Genomic DNA, 17,972 nt, shown 5'->3' on the forward strand with positions numbered 1-17,972 from the left:
CAGTTGGTGTGGGTGGAACATTGATCCTGGCTACTCAAAAGGTGGGCCAGGGACCTGCAGCCTCCCCATAGCCTGGGAGCTGATTAGAAATGCGGACTCTCAGCCGGGCTCCGTGGCTCAGCCTGTAATCCTGCGCTTTTGGAGGCTGAGATGAGTGGATTGCCTGAGCTCGCGGATTCAAGACCCGCCTGGGCAACTTGGCGAGACCTCATCTCTACAATAAAATAAAATTTAAAAATATCAGCCGGGCATGGTAGCGCGTGCCTGTAATTCCGGCTACTCGGAAGGCTGAGGCAGAAGGATCGCTGGAGCCCAGCAGGTCGAGGCTGCAGTCTGGGCGACAGAGTGAGACTCCAACTCAAAAAAAAAAAAAAGAAGAAATGCGGGCTCTCAGGCCCATCCTTGAAGCACAGAATCGAGATCTGCACAGATGATCTCTGCACACTAGGAAGCACTCGAGTAGAGGGAATGGAGGGGCCAGTCATAGGGAGAAGCTGCTGAACCTGTTGGTCAGGTGGAGACTTTGGAGCAAGGTGAGTGGTGGTGGTTGAGTCTCTGTTCTGGTTCAGGCAACACCACTTTCCAGCTCCGGGACCTTGAGCAAAGTTACCTAGCAACATTGCTTAGATAGGGGTGATAACAGCACCTGTTACCTCGTGAGATTTTTCTTTTTTTTGTTTTTTTCTTTTTCTTTTTGTATTTTTATTTTTTTAAGTGTATGGGGTACAATTCAGGATTAGATATACAAATGGTCATTGTACAGGTAAAGTTTGGGCCTTGCTTTGGTCCCCACTTCAACCTAGTTTTAGATCAGGTACCTTTATTGATGAAGTGTGCCCCTCCCCCCGGCAGATTCCCACTACTGCCAATCCCTCTCTTATAATATTTTGATAATTGTTCAGGGTCCACTTATGAGTGTGAACATGTGGTACTTGGTTCTTCATTTCTGTGATAGATCGCTGAGTATTATAGATTCTAAATCCATCCAAGATGCTGTGAAGTTCATAATTTTGTCCTTCTTTATGACTGTGTAATATTCTATCATGTATACATACTACATTTTTTTATCTAATCCACTTTTGATGGGCAGCATGGTGAGTTCCATGTTTTTGCCATTGTAAATAATGCTGCAATAAACATGCATGTATACGTATCTTTTTCTTTTCTTTTCTTTTTGAGTTGGTATCTCACTCTATTACCCAGACTGGAGTGCAGTGGCATGCTCACAGCCACCGTGCTGGGCTCAGGCAATCTTTCAGCTTCAGTCTTCCAAATAACTGGAACTACAGGTGCATACCATCACACTCGGCTTTTTTTTTTAAATTTATTGTAGAGACGAGGTCTCGCCAAGTTACCCAGGCTGGTCTCAAACCCCTGGGTTTAGGCAAACCTCTCGCCTCCACCTCCCAGAGTGCTAGGATTATAGCTATGAGTCACCACACCCGGTCAGTTATCTTTGCATAGGGTAATTTGAGTTCCTCTGAGTATATTCCCAGAAAGGGGATGGCTGGGTTATATGGAAGGTCAATTTTAGGTCTTTTAGGAGTCGCCATACTGTTTTCCACAGAGGTTGTACTTTATTTTTGTTTTTATTTTAAAGATGTGGGTACAGTTCAGGATTAGGCATACAAGTGATCATTGTACAAGTAAAGTTTGGGTCTCTCTTTAATCCGCACTTCAGTGTTTGAGAATTTTTTTTAAATAGACATTTTTAAATTTTTGTTATTTATTTATTTTGAATCGGAGTCTCACTCTGTCGCCCAGACTGGAGTGCAGTGGTACACTCACAGTCACCACAGCCTCAACCTGATGAGCTCAGGCGATCCTTCTGCCTCAGCCTTCCAAGTAGATGGAACCACAGGCGCATGTTGTCATGCCTGGCTAATCCTTTGGTTTATTGTAGAGACGAGGTCTTACTATGTTTGCCCAGGCTGGTCTCGAACACCGGGGCTCAGACAATCCTCTCATTTTCTCCACCTAAAGTGCTGGGATTACAGGTGTGAGCCACCATGCCCAGCTGAACAAAAAAGACTTTATTTTTTAAAGCAGTTTTAGGTTTATAGCAAAATTGTCTGAAAGGTTACAGAGATTTCCCTCATGGCCCCTGTCCCCACGTGTGCACCCCCTCCCTCGTCATCAGCAACCCCTCAAGAGAGTGGCACATTTGTTACCATTGACAAATCTCCAAAGACATGGTATTATCACCCAGAGTCCGTAGTTTAAGGTTCACTCTTGGTGGTATACAATTTTGAGTTTGGACAAATGTATGACGATGTGTATCCACCATTGCAATATCATTTGGGACAATCTCACTGTCCTAAAAATCCTCTCCATCTCTCCTTCCCTTCCTCCCACCTTGCCCCTGATAACCACTGTTCTTTTTTACTGTCCCTAAAGTTTTGCCTTGGCCAGAATGTCATGTAGTTGGAATCCTACAGCATGCAGCCTTGTTAGATTGGCTTCTTTCACTTAGTAAAATGCATGTAAGTTTTCTTCATGTCTCTTCCTGGCTGAAAACTCTTTTCTTATTAGCACTGAATAATGGCCCACTGCCTGGCTAGACCAGTTTGGTTATCCATCACCTACTGAAGGACCTCCTGGTTGCTTCCACTTTGCTAGAAACATCCATGTGCATTTTTGCCAGACATAAGTTTTCAGCTCATTTGGGTAAAATATCAAGAAATGTGATTGCTGGATCATACCTCATGTGATTTTGCTAGGATTCATGTAAGTAATGGGCTTAACGTTGTGCCTGGCACTTAGTAATTGTTCAGTAAATGATTCTCAGAGTCAGGCTTGCCCTTCACATTTATTGGGCCCAGGGTAAGAGTCAAATGCTTGTCCATATACCATATGCCGAAATAGTTAAGATTTTGAAACTTAATAGCTTTGTCCATAGCCAGGCTCAGGTTTCTACAACGATCACCTGACCTGGAGATTGAAGGATCCAGGCCGACCCCGAAGGCTACAAGCCTGAGTGGACCACATGTCTGCTGGGCAGGGTCAGGCATGAGCTGGAGACTAGGGCTCCCGGATGGAGATAGGACCTACCTGTACCCTGGGATGGAACTGAAGCAGGAGGCGCCTCAGGGCACTGTGACAGCAGGATTCTTCTCTGTGCTTCTCTTTTCTGGCTCAGATGGCTCCAAGACGACACCTTCTGAGCTGAGAGGCCGGAGGGGGGCACTGTTCTCTGGGGAGACCTGTCCTGGATGATTTAGTGTGGCCAATTAGAAAATATCCCCCCCATCATTTCTGTACCACCACCATTTCTCACCCCCATCACAGTTTGCAAGCAGGTGGGGAGGCCATGACTGCACACATTTCCCTTTGCATAAATCCCATTAGCTCATTCTGTTACAGAAATTTTGTTTTGTTTTGTTTTGTTTTGAGTTGGAGTCTCACTCCATCGCCCAGGCAGGAGTGTAGTGGCATACTCATGACCAACCCAGCATCGACCTGCTGAGCTCCAGTGATCCTTCTGCCTCAGCCTTCCAAGTAGCTGGAACTACAGGCGCACACTACCCCACCAGGCTAATTTTTTGATCTATTGTAGAGATGCAGTCTCACCAAGTTGCCCAGACTGTTCTCGAACCTGTGGGTTCAGGCAGTCCCCTCACCTCAGCCTCCCAAAATGCTGGGATTACAGGCTTGAGCCACGGCGCCTGGCCACAGAAGTTAAAAAAAAAAAACTTTCCTTATAAGACCAAGAAGAACAAAAAAAGTCTCTATGTTTCTGTATTTGTGCTATGCGGGGCTCCTCTTGGCTGGCCCTATGGGTGTCTCTGTCTGTGGTTATGACAAAATCAGACTTCATTTTGCAGGCTTGGGAATCTCAGAATATTTTGAGTTGAGAAATGGCACACAGGGCTGAACTTTTTAGGCCCAGAGTATACCGTCAGGTGGAAATGAAGATAGATCCAGTCCAATACCAAAAGGCAGTGTGTGTTCTGGAAGTTTCCACTGCATGGAAAATGCTACCACTTCTCTTTCTTGGCCGTTCCTCAGCACTGTCCCATCCCCCGACAATCTTTAAACAGGTTCATGAGAGCTGGTTGAAGATTTCATTACTGTTGAACAACAATTTTCACTTGTTTATATTCTTAAGTTATAATTATACATCTTCCCAGGATTTTTTTTGTTTAACTATGTAGAGAAAATGGTCTTTAAGAAATAGTCACCACTGGGATATAGTCATCCACATTTTAAAACATAAACTTTACTGAAGTCTTTGGGGTCATTCAGATGTGTCAGAAGGCTCAGTGTGTTTGTCCTTCTGCTCCATGATTTGAAAACATGAATGAGCCAGGCTCGGTGGCTCACACCTGTAATCCAGCACTTTGGGAGGCAGAAGCAAGAGGATTACCTGAGCTCAGGAGTTTGAGATCAGCCTGAGAAACAAGACGTGACCTCGTCTCTACAATCAATAAATCAGCGGGCATGGTGGCACATGCCTGTGGTTCCAACTACTTGGAAGGCTGAGGCAGGAGGATCACTTGAACCCAGCAGGTCGAGGCTGCGGTGGCCGAGAGCATGCCGCTCCACTCCAGCCTGGGTGACAGAGTGAGACTCCAACTCAAAAAAAAAAAAAAAAGAAAAGAAAATATGAATGAAGGCCGGGCTCAGTGGCTCAGCCTGTAATCCCAGCACTTTGGGAGGCCGAGGTGAGCAGATTGTCTGAGCCCAAGGGTTTGAGACCCACCTGGGCAACTTGGCGAGACCTCATCTCTACAATAAATCAAAAAATCAGCTGGGTGTGGTAGCGCACGGCTGTAATTCCAGCTTCTCAGAAGGCTGAGGCGGAAGGATCGCCAGAGCCCAGCAGGTCAAGGCTGCGGTGGCCCGGGAGCGGCCACTGCACTCCAGTCTGGGCGACAGAGTGAGACTCAAAAGAAAAAAAAAAAAAGAAAATATGAATGAAACCAAAACAAGAAGTCCATACCAAGGTGCAAAACAGAAGGATATCCTGCTTCGAGGTTTAAAGTTCATGTAAAGCAACATGGCTGAGATTGTTTTTAAACTGAATTTCCTCTTTCCTGGGATCTTCTACAATTATGAGGGGAATCCCCCCCAAAACATAATTTATTTATTAAAAAATTGTGTATTCATTCTTTCATATTTGAACTCTAGTCGCCTTCAAAATACTCTCTGTTTGATGCAATACACCTATTAAGACACTTTTTCCCCTGCTCAAAACAGTTTTGAGCTCATCCATTTAGATGCTTTTTAGTGCTTCTGCCGATTTTGTTTCACCTCATCCACAAGGGCAAAATGTTTCCCTTTGAGGACTTTTTTCATGGGGGAAACCAAAAAAGTGTCTGGGGCAAGATCAGGTGAATAGGGAGGGTGGGGCCTGGGGTTCATGCCATTTGGGGTCCAAAACGACTGAGCACTCATCAAAGTGTGAAGAGGTACATTATCATGGTGGAAAAAACAGTTACTCGTTTGCCACAACCCAGGATGTTTATTTCACAAATCATGATACAACTTTCTCAACACTTCCAGATAAAAATTTTGGTTGGCTGTTTGATCCAGAAGAACAAATTTCAAGTATACTACAAGAGACTCACCCTCCAAAAGATAATTCCATTGGGGGGGGTCTCCCTTGTACACGGAAGTAAAGATCCATCCCGTTCTCCCTTCCCTCTTCCCTTCCTCTTGGTGACCCCTCATTGTTCCCACCAGGCTCTCTCCTTATGGTGCCTTCTTCTGGCCCATCATCCCTTTATTTCTTACGAAGAAAGGAGCCTTTCTCTGCAGGGTGAGGATTACTCTTAGCTAACCAATACCCCTCTTGAAGACTGGGTGGGGTAGAATTCCAGTCACAATAGAGTAATAAATCATTGTCACTAAATAGAAAGCCATTTTGTCTTCAAAGAAAGTGGCATCACGTTTGCTAAGTTAGGCACACCAAAGTCAGGAAATGCAAAATGGATATACTTCCAGATGAATTAAATTTTACATGCTAACATGCATATATATGTTTTTTCTCCTGGTTAAAATGGCTAGTTTTGCTTTAAAAATGTATCCTTTACTAATCCGATGAATTGCTGATTATTAAAATATCAAAAATTTATATTTTAATTCTCAGTATTCCCATGACTTTTTGCATTTATGTTTTTTTAAAATGTTGAGGACATTGAGTGCTGTGGTGTGTGTCTGTCATCCCAGCTACTTGGGAGGCTCAGGCAGGAGGATCACTTGAGCCCAGAAATTCAAAACCAACCTGGACCACATAGACCTCAACGTCACTCAACGCATAAAAGGTGGCAGGAACCCCATCGCTAAAAAAGAAATATATATATATATATTATACACACACACACACACACACACACACACACACACACACACTGAGGAGACTGTTTGGGAACTGAGATAATAAAATAATAGTGGTAAGAATAAAGAAATATAGTTTTGGTAGGATTCACTCAGACACAACAGAGGAAGTGCTGCTTGCCAGCATTTAGTGTCTAAGTGGGTGGGGAGAAATATTCAAAATATAGCTAACACGTGTATTCAGAGGCTTTGGTCTGGCTCAACAAACACTGAATGTCACCATGTCCCAGCCACTGGAGGTACAGTCAGGATGAAAATTGGTTGCTATACTAAAAGAGTTTTTATTCCACTGGCAACTACTATACTACATTCACAGAAAATTTTAATCAGATGTGGTTGGTTGACATCCAATTACACGTAAGGTGCTATTGGGTCACACATGCAAAAGTCTGGGAACTCCAAGAAAACTTCCCAGAAGAGATAGCACCTGAAACGAGCCCTTAAGGAAGTAAGCATTTCCTACATGAAGAAAGATGAAGAAGTGTGGTGTGAGCCACCCCAAGCTAAGACACAGAGGACCCAACAGCGTGTCGTGTGCCCAAAGGGCACAGCCACGTTCGTTGGCAGTGGTAAGATAATTTTGGTAGGCAGAGGCGAGAGGACTGCCTGAGCCCAGGAGTTTGAGAACAACTTGGGCAACTTGGCTAGACCTTGTCTCTACAATAAATTAAAAATTAGCTGGGTGTAGTGGTGCACACCTGTGGTTCCACCTACTTGGAAGGCTGAGGTGGAAGGATTGCCTGAACTCAGCAGGTCGAGGCTGCAGTGGCCATGAGCATGCCACTGCATTTCAGCCTGGAGGATAGAGTGAGCCTCTGACTAAAATAAAAAACACAAAACAACAACAAAAAGAATAAATCACAAAGCCAATGTTAGGAAAGTCACACAGATATGCATGTTTCTTCAGGCAAAGATTGATGGTGAGAAGATAGGGCATACAGTGAGTCCCCTACATACGAACCTTCAAGTCTCAAACTTTGAACATGTGTGCTTTCACATGTCCAATCTCATAAGTCAGTTCATGTGTCTGACGCACATTGTCACAGGCATGCATCCTCTACAAGTGGTTGTGCTTCTGTGTACTTTACTGAACAATACTATACAGAGAACGGGTAGTACAGTGTCTTTATTTCAAGCCCGGGATGTTCGGAAGCAAGCGTAAAAGCAATGCTTTAGCTGGTACTGTATAGTCGATTGTGTTAGTTGGGTACCTAGGCTAATTGTGTTGGACTTATGAACAGATTGGACTTATGAAGGTACTCTCGGAACAGAACTCGTTCGTATGTAGGGGACTTACTATACTTTATTTACTATTTGTTACAACATGCCGGGCACTTTTTAAAGTGCTTAATGCTTATTAATTCATTTAACCCTCCCAATAATCCTATAGGGTAGGAACTATGAATCAACTCTTTTTGGGTATAGAGCAACTGAGGCACTGAGAGGCTAAGCAACTTTCTCAAGGTCACTCAACGCATAAAAGGTAGCAGGAACCCAGGCAGTTTTGTCCTGGAATTTGTGGGACACCAGCTAGCTGCCTGTTCAGTCTGTCCCCACATTCTCCTTTCTCCCAGCTCACCCCTCAAAGATTGTAAGAATGAGTGTCTAAACAAAACCGATCTCAGCAGCAAATGGATATTTAAATGAATAGGAAACCAAAGAGTAGGTAAGTGATTTCAAGGGGGAAAAAGAACATTAACATGATCGTTTTCAAGCTTTTAATTTTCTAATAGCAGAACTTCCCCACCCTCACCTCCCATGTCTTCCTTTGAACCCAATAAATCCCACAGAGACAGGTGGAGCCACTCTGGTTGAAGCCAGGGCCAGTTACAAGAGCCACACCCACCCTGACTGTGCATTTCTGTTCACTTTGACCCCAGGCAGTTTAGAAGACTAAGGGACCCAATCCAGGGTCATGCCCTTCATCAACCACTGATTGAAAAACTGGAATATTGGAACGGATTCACCCATCCTTATCACCTGACTTGGTATCAAATGTTCAGAGCTAAAAAAAAAAAAATCAGCCGGGCTCAGTGGCTCAGCCTGTAATCTCAACACTTGGAGGCGAATGGATTGCCTAAGCCCGCTGGTTCAAGACCAGTCCGGGCAACTTGGTGAGACCTCCTCTCTGCAATAAATCAAAAATTAGCCAGGCACCGTAGTATGCGCCTGTAGTTCTGGCTACTTGGAAGGCTGAGGTGGAAGGCTCACCGGAGCCCAGCAGGCCGTGAGTATGCCACTGCACTCCAGCCTGGGCGCCAGAGTGAGACTCCAACTCAAAAAAAAAAAAAAATCAATTTGCGTTATTTGCAACATTTTAATTAGGAGTTCTCCGATTTGATCATTGAAACTTCTTCTAACGAATGTTTTTGTTTCTGTTTTGCATCTCTAGCCAATTGATAGCGTATCAGGACCTCGCTGAACACAGGTGAATAGCTGAGAGGAAAGATTAGGGTGAAAAGAGAAGAAAGCAAAGGTCAGGCTTCTGTGGAGGTAGAGAAAGTTTTTGCGTGTGTAGCTCTTGAAGCAAATTGCTCTGGCTTTGGAAATGAATGGCTAAGAGGGTGGTTCTTTTGTTTATTTTATTTTCCTTTGTTCATTCCTCAAAAGGACAGGATATTTATGGTATTTATTCTTCCTCAGTTTGTTTTTTTCCAAGCATTCTCTAAGCAGTTCAAATTCTCTATTTGAGGGATGGCCTCACCTGCTGGGCTGCCTAGGCGTGCCCTCCATAGTACCTGGAGACTAGATCACCTAAACTTGTAATTTAGAAAGTATTTCTTCCAAGAATGCCTGGACTAAAGGTCAGAGATGTCTTTTTGTTTTTAAATAGATTAAGTTGGGTGTGATGATGACTCACGCCTATAATCCGAGGAGGGGGACAATCCATTGCAGCCAGGAGTTTGACACCAGCCTGAGCAACGTAGTGAGACCTTGTCTCTACAAAAAACACACAAACACAAAAAAAATTAGCCAGGCGAAGTGGCGTGTGCCTGTAGTCCCAGCTACTCTGGAGGCTGAGCTGAAAGGATCACTTGAGCCTAGGAGTTCAAGGTTGCAACAAACTATGATTGTGCCACTGCATTCCAACCTGGGCAACAGAGTGAGACTCTGTCTCTAGATCAATCAACCAATCTATCCATACATTCTCCACCACCAGCATTTCTAACCAGATGTTGATTCAGTCTGTGTCTCTAACCTCACCAGTATAGCCAGGTCGCACTCCTACCCATGCTACTGCCCAGGATGCACTCACCATGTGTCTTTCCTCTAGGAATATGGGAGTGGGGCGTTATACCAGGATAATAAGGAGCTAGGCAAACCTAGGATTGAATTGGGCTCATTCACAAACTAGCAGTGCATTTTTGGGAAAGTTTCTTAAACTCCTAGTGTCTTTGTTGCTTCATTTGTGAACTGGAATTTAAATAATATTTATTCTGAACTCTATTGAACCTTAGCAAAATAGATAAAAACCCATTCACACATAGAATCTTCTGGAGCATAGAAAAAAAAGACAAACACCCAAATTATCACATAAGGCTAGTATAGCTTTGCTTTAAAAATTCACAGAGCAGGACAACCCCTTTGGGTCCCCTCCCACTGTGGGAGCTTTCTGTCCTCTCAATAAATCCTAGCCGGTCTCGGTGCTCAGCCTATAATCCCGCGCCTTTCGGAGGCTGAGGTGAGTGGATTGCCTGAGCCCGTGGGTTTGAGACCCGCCTGGGCAACTTGGCAAGACCTCATCTTTACAATAAATCAAAAAATCAGCCGGGCATGGTAGCGCGCGCCTGTAGTTCCAGCTACTTGGAAGGCTGAGGTGGAAGGATCCCTGGAGCCCAGCAGGTCAAGGCTGCGGTGGCGGGGAGCGGCCACTGCACTCCAGTCTGGGCAACAGAGTGAGACTCCAACTCAAAAAAATAAAATAAAATAAAATAAAAAATAAGTCCTGCTTAAAAAAAAAATCCGTCTCTCTCAGTCTCTCTTTCTCTCTTTCTGTCGCTCTCTCCCTCTCTGCAGCTCTCTCCCTGCTTCTCTCCCACTTTCTCTCTCTCCACAGACCCTTTCCTTTTTTCCCTTGTAACCGCTGCTTTAATAAATCTCTTGGCCTTAAAAAAAAAAAATCCACAGATCCTGTAATCCCAGCACTTTAGGAGACTGAGATGAGAGGATTGCCTGAGCCCGCAGATTCGAGACCAGCCTGGGCAATATGGTGAAACCTTGTCTCTACAATAAATAAAAAAAATTAACCAGGTGTAGTAGCACATGTCTGAGGTTACGGCTACTTGGAAGGCTGAAGCAGAAGGACTGCCAGAGCTCAGAAGGTCTATGCTGGAGTGGCGGTGAGCATGCCACTGCACTCCAGTCTGAGTAACCGAGTGAGACTTCAACTAAAAAAAAAAAATCCACAAAGGTAGCAAAAGCAATCCTACTTATGAAGATAGATAGATGAACAGTCCCAAATAAAATATTATCAAATCAAAACCAATGTCATTTAAACAAACATCAGTTCTAGGAATATAGAATGGTGTTGAACCACTAGAGAAATATCACGGTTAAGCACAATGGTTTGGATACATACAATTAACTCCATTCTCTCCTGAAATGAGAGTTAAGAATAAAAATATGCTGGACCCGGTGACTCAGCCTGTAATTCTGTGCCTTTGGGAGGCTGAGGTGAGTGGATTGCCTGAGCCCGCGGGTTTGAGACCCGCCTGGGCAGGCGAGACCTCATCTCTACAATAAATCAAAAAATTAGCCAGGCGTGGTAGCGCGTGCTGTAGTTTCAGCTACTTGGAAGGCTGAGGCAGAAGGATCGCCAGAGCCCAGCAGGTCGAGGCTGTGGTGGCCTAGAGCGGCCGCTGCACTCCAGTCTGAGCAACAGAGTGAGACTCCAACTCAAAAAAAAAAAGAAAAGAAAAAGAAAAAGAAAAATATAACCACAAGGACAAAAAGGAGAGGAAGAAGATCTCTGTGGACAAAAAAATGTCAGTATTTTTTAGAAGGTGAAGCTGATTAAGGAAGGGCACTGACTCAGTGGAATAGAGAAAGTGACATCAAGATGCCTGTAGAGGGAATTGTCAGTAAGAGGTAGGGAGTTTATACAACATAATTCCTGGAAGGCTCAGGAGCAGTGTCAGAAGGTGGAGTAAGAGAAATGAATGAAAACAAGTTTGGTTGAGAGCCTATGAATGGAGAAGTTGAGCCTCTAAGTGCCCTTCCCTGGCCCAGTGGAAACAAAAGACTTATTTTTATGGAGACCTTATGCCAGGAGCTCCAGACTCCAGTATAACAGAGACTGGTGTAGAGTGGCCATTTCCTTGGGGAAATGGAAAAGAAGAAAAAGAAATTAATTATATCTAACATTTACCACATGCTGAGCTCCATTCTGAATGTTCCACATGTATTAATTCATTTGCTCTTCATAATAACCCAGACAGAACAAATGTATGCAAGCAGCCAAGATCATTTTTAAAAAGAACAAAAAAGTAGACTTGCCCTGTCAGATATTTAAACATATTAAAAAGCTATAATAATTATAACAACATGGTTTGGGTATTGGAATAGACAGGTCAGATTACTCTACCTAATGTAACATGTTCAATTAATTAATAGATTATCTAATGTGGTCAATTAATAAACCAAATCTGTTAATTCATTAATTGGACATGTCAGATTAATTAATGTTGAAATGGACATGTTAGATTAGAAGACTATAGAAGCTGAGATATGAGAAAATGGTGTTAGGACAATTATATGTACACACTTGAAAAATATAAATTCCAGATGGATCAAGGACAAATCTAATATTAGAACCATGCTGATACATGAATGAACCCAAAGGACATTGAACTAAGTGAAATAAGTAAGGCTCCTTATGATCTCACTCATTTGTGGAAACAAAGAAGTAGAGAGTAGAATGGTGGTCACCAGAGGCTAGGGATAATGGCAGGGCAGGAAGGGGGTAGATGGAAAAAGGAAGACAAGAGTTCTGGGTACAGAGTTACAGTTAGAGGGAGGAATAAGTTCTGGTGTTCTGTTGCACAGCATGGTGACTGTAGTTAAGATTAATATGCTGTCTATTTCAAAATTGCTAAAGAATTTTAAATGTTCTCACAGCAAATAAATGATAAATATCTGAGATGATGGATATGCTAATTATCCTGAATTATTGATTGCACACTATATACATGCATCTGAACATCACATCGTACCCCATATATACAATTATTATTCATCAGTTAAAAACAGTACGAAATAACATGTTTATAAAATTGGACTTCTTGAATGACACTTGCTTGGCAACATACTAACTGTGTGACTTTGAGCTTTCTCATGTTTTCTGTTTTTTGTTTTCAATCAATAGAATAGAGACTAGAATTACTGTGAAATTTACTCTGATGTGGCAGAATATAAATCTCATTGGTTACATCTAACTCTGTGGTTTAGTAGTTGTATCCAATTCTGCATAACCCAGTCCCCTGGGGGTAGTGAAATTTTTTTTCCTGCTGCTATTAACAACATATTTGAGTCTAATATGCAGAAATTCTTCCCATGTTAACTCCTCTATCTCAGCACCTCTAGAAGTGACAAGAAAATTTTCTCCTCTGATGTTTCTGACAAGTTCTTAACCACTGTCATGGCGACTTATGAATATATGATTATATATGCTGCACAAAACCAGCAAAAGATTGGTTTCTCTCCTTTTGAGATAAGTTCCCATAAGAAAAAAATTACTGGTTTTATCTGATTTCATGGGCCATTGTCAGGACCAACTACTGTGTGAAGCCTCTCTCTTGTCTTCCTTTATTCCCTCCAGTGCTCTACAGTAAGGAGTGGGCGCTTTACCAAGTGGAACTAAAAACATTTTAAGGTCTTTTGTTGAGCAGGAAGGTAAGAAGACAAAAGGAGCTTCATTGGCAAAACTGTCATATTGGTGACTTGGCTGGGTTTTTCCCTTCTCAGATGACCATTTCCATGACAACCTAACTACCTGTCTAGGGAGGAACTCTCAGTTGCAAGCGACAGAATCCAACTTAAACTTGCCCAAGGAAACTCCTAAATGAATTGGCTTGAGTAGCTGGAAAGTTTAAGGTTAGACTTAGCGTCAAACGTAGCAGATTGACCTGCACCAGTGAAGCCTGGCCCTGCCTAAACATAGGGAATGGACTCCCCCAGAAAGAGGGAGGGTCTCCTTGCCCAGGATAAGGGAGGGAAAGTGCTGAACTGGCAAAAGTAACAGCTGCCCACAACAGTAACAGAGACGTTTCCTGATTCTGCAACGTTGTACATATGGCCTACACTGTCTGTTTCTCCCTGAGGTTATTGTTAGAATCAAGGGATTGCAACATCATGGCGTTCTATCTGCTTCATTTCCTTTAATGTGTGTCTGTCGTGAGGCAAGTGGAAGACAAGTCGTTGCCAGCCCTGCATCCTGTTTTGCCTCATGTTATTCTGTTGTGGAGATGGCGCTACAACAGTCCATTTTTTGTTTTGTAAAGTTTCATTAGGATAGGATACAGTACCATTTATAAACATTGTGAAAGTGAATGGTTATAAACTCTAATAGGATTTGAATGAAAAGTCTTCTAAATATGATTCTGGTCTCATATTCCTGGAACCGGAAGGTCTAAGTGCAATACTTGATCCATGGCCTGTGAGAATTGCCCTTAGCGTCAGATGAGGGACTGGATACCCAGTGCTAAGGATAGAGGAGACCTCTAGTCTCTCCCAGAACCAGAATCCAATTGTTCTTCACTACAGGCCTAAAACTAAGGCTTGGTGGCAGCAAAGTGCAGGAGTGTGCCTGTCTTCTCCAATTCTATCTCCCTCTGGGTTGGTTGAGGCATCTTTCATAGCATTTTGCCTCAAAATTAGGCTAGTGTGCCCTCTCTCCACCCTTCCACCACCCCCCTCTGCCGCCCTCAGTCTCTGCCCGCCAGCCATTAGAAAGCTTTGTCTCAAGCACAGTAGCAGGAGAGTGGCTCTTGGTAACCATAGGCAACCATGAACCTGTGCGAGCTATTTGCGCTATATTTGTAAGGCACAATCCAGCCACTAACTGGGTAGATGGGAAAATGTGCTTTACAGATTTTCTTGTGCATTACAATAACATCTTCCTTATTTTCCCCCTCCCTTTTTATTTTGCAGAATGACCAATCCATGGGTGAGATGCAAATCATCGGAGGCGATGATCTTTCAACACTGGCTGGAAAGGTTTGTTAATGTAACTCTGCTCAGTCTGCGTTGATGTCTGGGGATATCAGTGACCTTCATTTCAGGTCAGCACTCACAAGACATTTCAGACACTCTGCCTGGTTTGCTAATTTATGCAAATGGCTGCGTGAATCCTTTTAATGATTTCTCCTTTCTAAAACACTCCTTTTAGAATGCTTCCAGGACATGGACCAAGTCTTTCTTCTCCAAGCTTCTTTCCAATCTTATTTCAGACAACAAAACCCGGTGGCCCTCCTTGTTCTGATCCTTTTCTGCTCGCTCTTTCAGGCACTTTCTGAAAAGGAAGGATTTTCCTTTATTTGTCTGCTTTTTTCCCTCCCATCTCTGCCTCAGCACCTAGACACTTCAGGAAGAAATTTAAACGGGTTTGTTGAAATGTAAAACAATTGAGAAGGGAAGAAAAAAGGACTTCTTGAGAGCACATGTCTCAGCCTTTCTCCTTTTTATTTTTTATATTAAAAAGAATGTAAACTATTAGATTATGGCAAGAACACCTCCAGTTTTAACACGGAGGTCACATCTGCCAATGCTTAATAATTAAGTGACAAGACTGTTTCGATTCTGATATAAATGCATACATCGGAAGGAAGGGTTGTTTCCTACAGCAGATGATCTTTGTGGAATGTGACCGGAAAGGCAGGTTTGCTGTGAGTGAAAGCAGCCCAGAATTTGTTTTTGTTCAGCTGTACTGAACTATCTTGGACTCATTTACCCCTGAACAGCTTCAGCTTTCTAAGTAAAATGGATCAGTCTGTTACACAAGCTTCATCTCCCATACTTGTGGTTGTTATTGTTATGCAACGCCTGGGTAGGGAAAAAGAATAGCAGCCGCATTTGATACAAATATGTACAATAACGTTAGGAACACCACGGAGCTGCAAGGACTCTGAGGACAATACAGCTTACTTCCCTCTACGCTGAAGTCAGCACAGTAGGATCCAAGTGCTGAATTGCAACCTAGCAGTAAATTATGTTTCAAAAAAGTTGGAGTTCACTTGTTGATGTTAACGCATCACTAAGCTGCCATTTGATGTTACTTACATCAGTGCATAAAATAACATCCTCGAAAGCTAAAATCCTCAAAACAATTCCTGGAAATTCATAACTTTTTCTTTTTCTTTTCTTTTTTTTTTTTTTATTTTTTGAGTCAGAGTCTCACTCCAGCCGAGGCTGGAGTGCAGTGGCACGCTCACGGCCACCCCAGCGTCAAACTGCTGGGCTCTGGTGATCCTTCCGTCTCAGCCTTCCAAGTAGCTGGAACTACAGGCACATGCTACCGCACCCGGCTAATTTATTTATTTATTTATTTATTTATTTTAGAGACGAGGTCTCACCAAGTTGTCCGGACTGGTCTCGAACCCCACAGGCTCCGGCAATCCACTTGCCTCAGCCTCCCAAAATGCTAGGATTAAAGACTGAGCCACCAAGCCCGGCCAATTCATAACTTTTAACAACCCTGGAGTTGTTAAACCCGGAGTGGTCTTTAAATGATAAATCATTTTAGCGCTTTGTTGTAGGACATTGCCTACAGATCTATTACACAAGGGAAATATCTTACTTTGTGCTTTTACTACAGAGTCTGTCGAAGTGACAATTCTGATATTCCCAAATATTTTCCCAAAAGGAAATATTTTCCCAAAAGGAAAAATATTGCACAGAGAATTTTGGTCCTTCTCTTTTTCTTAATAAAATCATCTTCCCGCTGGGTTCGGTGGCTCAGCCTGTAATCCTGCACCTTTGGGAGGCTGAGGTGAGTGGATTGCCTGAGCCCGCGGGTTCGAGACCCACCTGGGCAGCGAGACCTCATCTCTACAATAAATCAAAAAATCAGTCGGGCGTGGTAGCGCATGCCTGTAATTCCGGCTACTGGGAAGGCTGAGGCGGAAGGATCGCCGGAGCCCAGCAGGTCGAGGCTGCGGTGGCCGGGAGCGGCCACTGCACTCCAGTCTGGGTGACAGAGTGAGACTCCAACGCAAAATAAATAAATAAAATAAAATAAAATCATCTTCCTATTTTTTTTTAAGTGATTTCCCTCAGGAGACTGGATATTTCCTTTCTTTAAGAGCTAGCAAGGAGGTTAAGGAAAATGTAGCTTCTTACTAGGGGTGGAATGAGCAGAAGGGGTGACAGATCAGTGCATCAATGTCCCCTCCTATAATTACTAAAAAGACCTCCTGAGAAAGTAAAGATTCTGGAAATTCAGATAGAAGAGAGGGAAAACTAGCCACAGTATGTACAAGCAGGAGTTGTTTCAACTTTTTGCTAGCATGACACATGATTTCTTCCAGGTTACCAGGTGCTATTTGGTGGTATCTTTACTCTGTGTGTGTGCATAGATGAAATTCTATGTACGTTCAGGCATATACCAAATAGAACCCCTTGGGCTTAGCACACACTGGACAAATAATTGTAAGATATGAACACTGATTAACCAAGTTCTCAGCTGTCACACCAACTTCAGTTTAAAGATTCTACTGTTCAGGGTGCTCAGGCTCCTGTCAGAAGGGAACGCTGGCTGAGCCGTGCAGGCTACATCTTATGCTTTCAATTATATCTTGACTCTGTCCACCTCTCTCCATCTCCCTGGCTATCACTCAAGTCTTGACACTTGCTATTCAATGTGTTCTAGGTCAGGAGTCAGTAAACTTTTTCTGTAAAGGGACAGAGTAACAATATTTTAGATGTTGTGGGCCATACTGCCTCTGTTGCAGTTACTCAACTCTGCCATTATAGCATGAAAGCAACTGTAGATAATATCAAAATAAGTAAACAGAGCTGTGTTCCAATAAAACTTTATTTACAAAGCAGGCAGCAGGCCAAATTTGACCAGTGGGTCATAGTTTGCCAATATTTGAGTCTAGGAACCAGCAGGGTCAGCACCCCCTGAGAACTTATAGAAAATGCAGAATCTCAGGTTTCACTCCAGACCCACTGAATTCAAGCTCTCAATTTAACAAGATCCCAGGTGATTCCTATGTACATTAAAGTTTGAGAAGCACCGGTCTTCTAAGGTGAGGCCATCACTGTTCCTTCTTGGATGCTATGATAGTTTAGCCTCTCTGAACTATCTTCACGGAACTTTTACTATGCTCCAAACCATTCCTACAAAGCAGCCAGATGAAACTTCTTTTTTTTTTGAGTCAGATTCTCACTCTGTCACCGAAGCTGGAGTGCAGTGGCATACTCACGGCCACCGCAGCCTCGACCTGCTGGGCTCAGGTGATCCTTCCACCTTAGCCTTCCAAGTAGTTGGAACTACAGGCGTGTGCCACCACACCCGACTAGTTTTTCCTGATTTATTGTAGAGACGAGGTCTCACCAAGTTGCCCTGGCTGGTCTCGAATCCCTGGGCTCAGGCAATCCTCTGGCCTCAGCCTCCCAAAGTGCTGGGAACACAG

General features: G+C 43.3%; 1 protein-coding gene across 2 annotated transcripts in view; it reads left to right on the forward strand.

Annotated features, from left to right (window-relative positions):
* Window positions 1-17,972, forward strand: part of PRTFDC1 (phosphoribosyl transferase domain containing 1) — a 100,002-nt gene that overhangs the window by 60,735 nt on the left and 21,295 nt on the right. For both annotated transcript variants that reach the window (XM_008070295.2, XM_008070296.2), the window contains exon 4: window positions 14,488-14,553. In XM_008070295.2, the coding sequence (XP_008068486.1) occupies window positions 14,488-14,553 (66 nt within the window). The remainder of the gene's footprint in view (window positions 1-14,487; window positions 14,554-17,972) is intronic.

The sequence above is a fragment of the Carlito syrichta genome, unplaced genomic scaffold, assembly GCF_000164805.1.
Source record: "Carlito syrichta isolate Samal-C Ts95f unplaced genomic scaffold, Tarsius_syrichta-2.0.1 Scaffold313342, whole genome shotgun sequence".
NCBI classification, from domain to species: domain Eukaryota; kingdom Metazoa; phylum Chordata; class Mammalia; order Primates; family Tarsiidae; genus Carlito; species Carlito syrichta.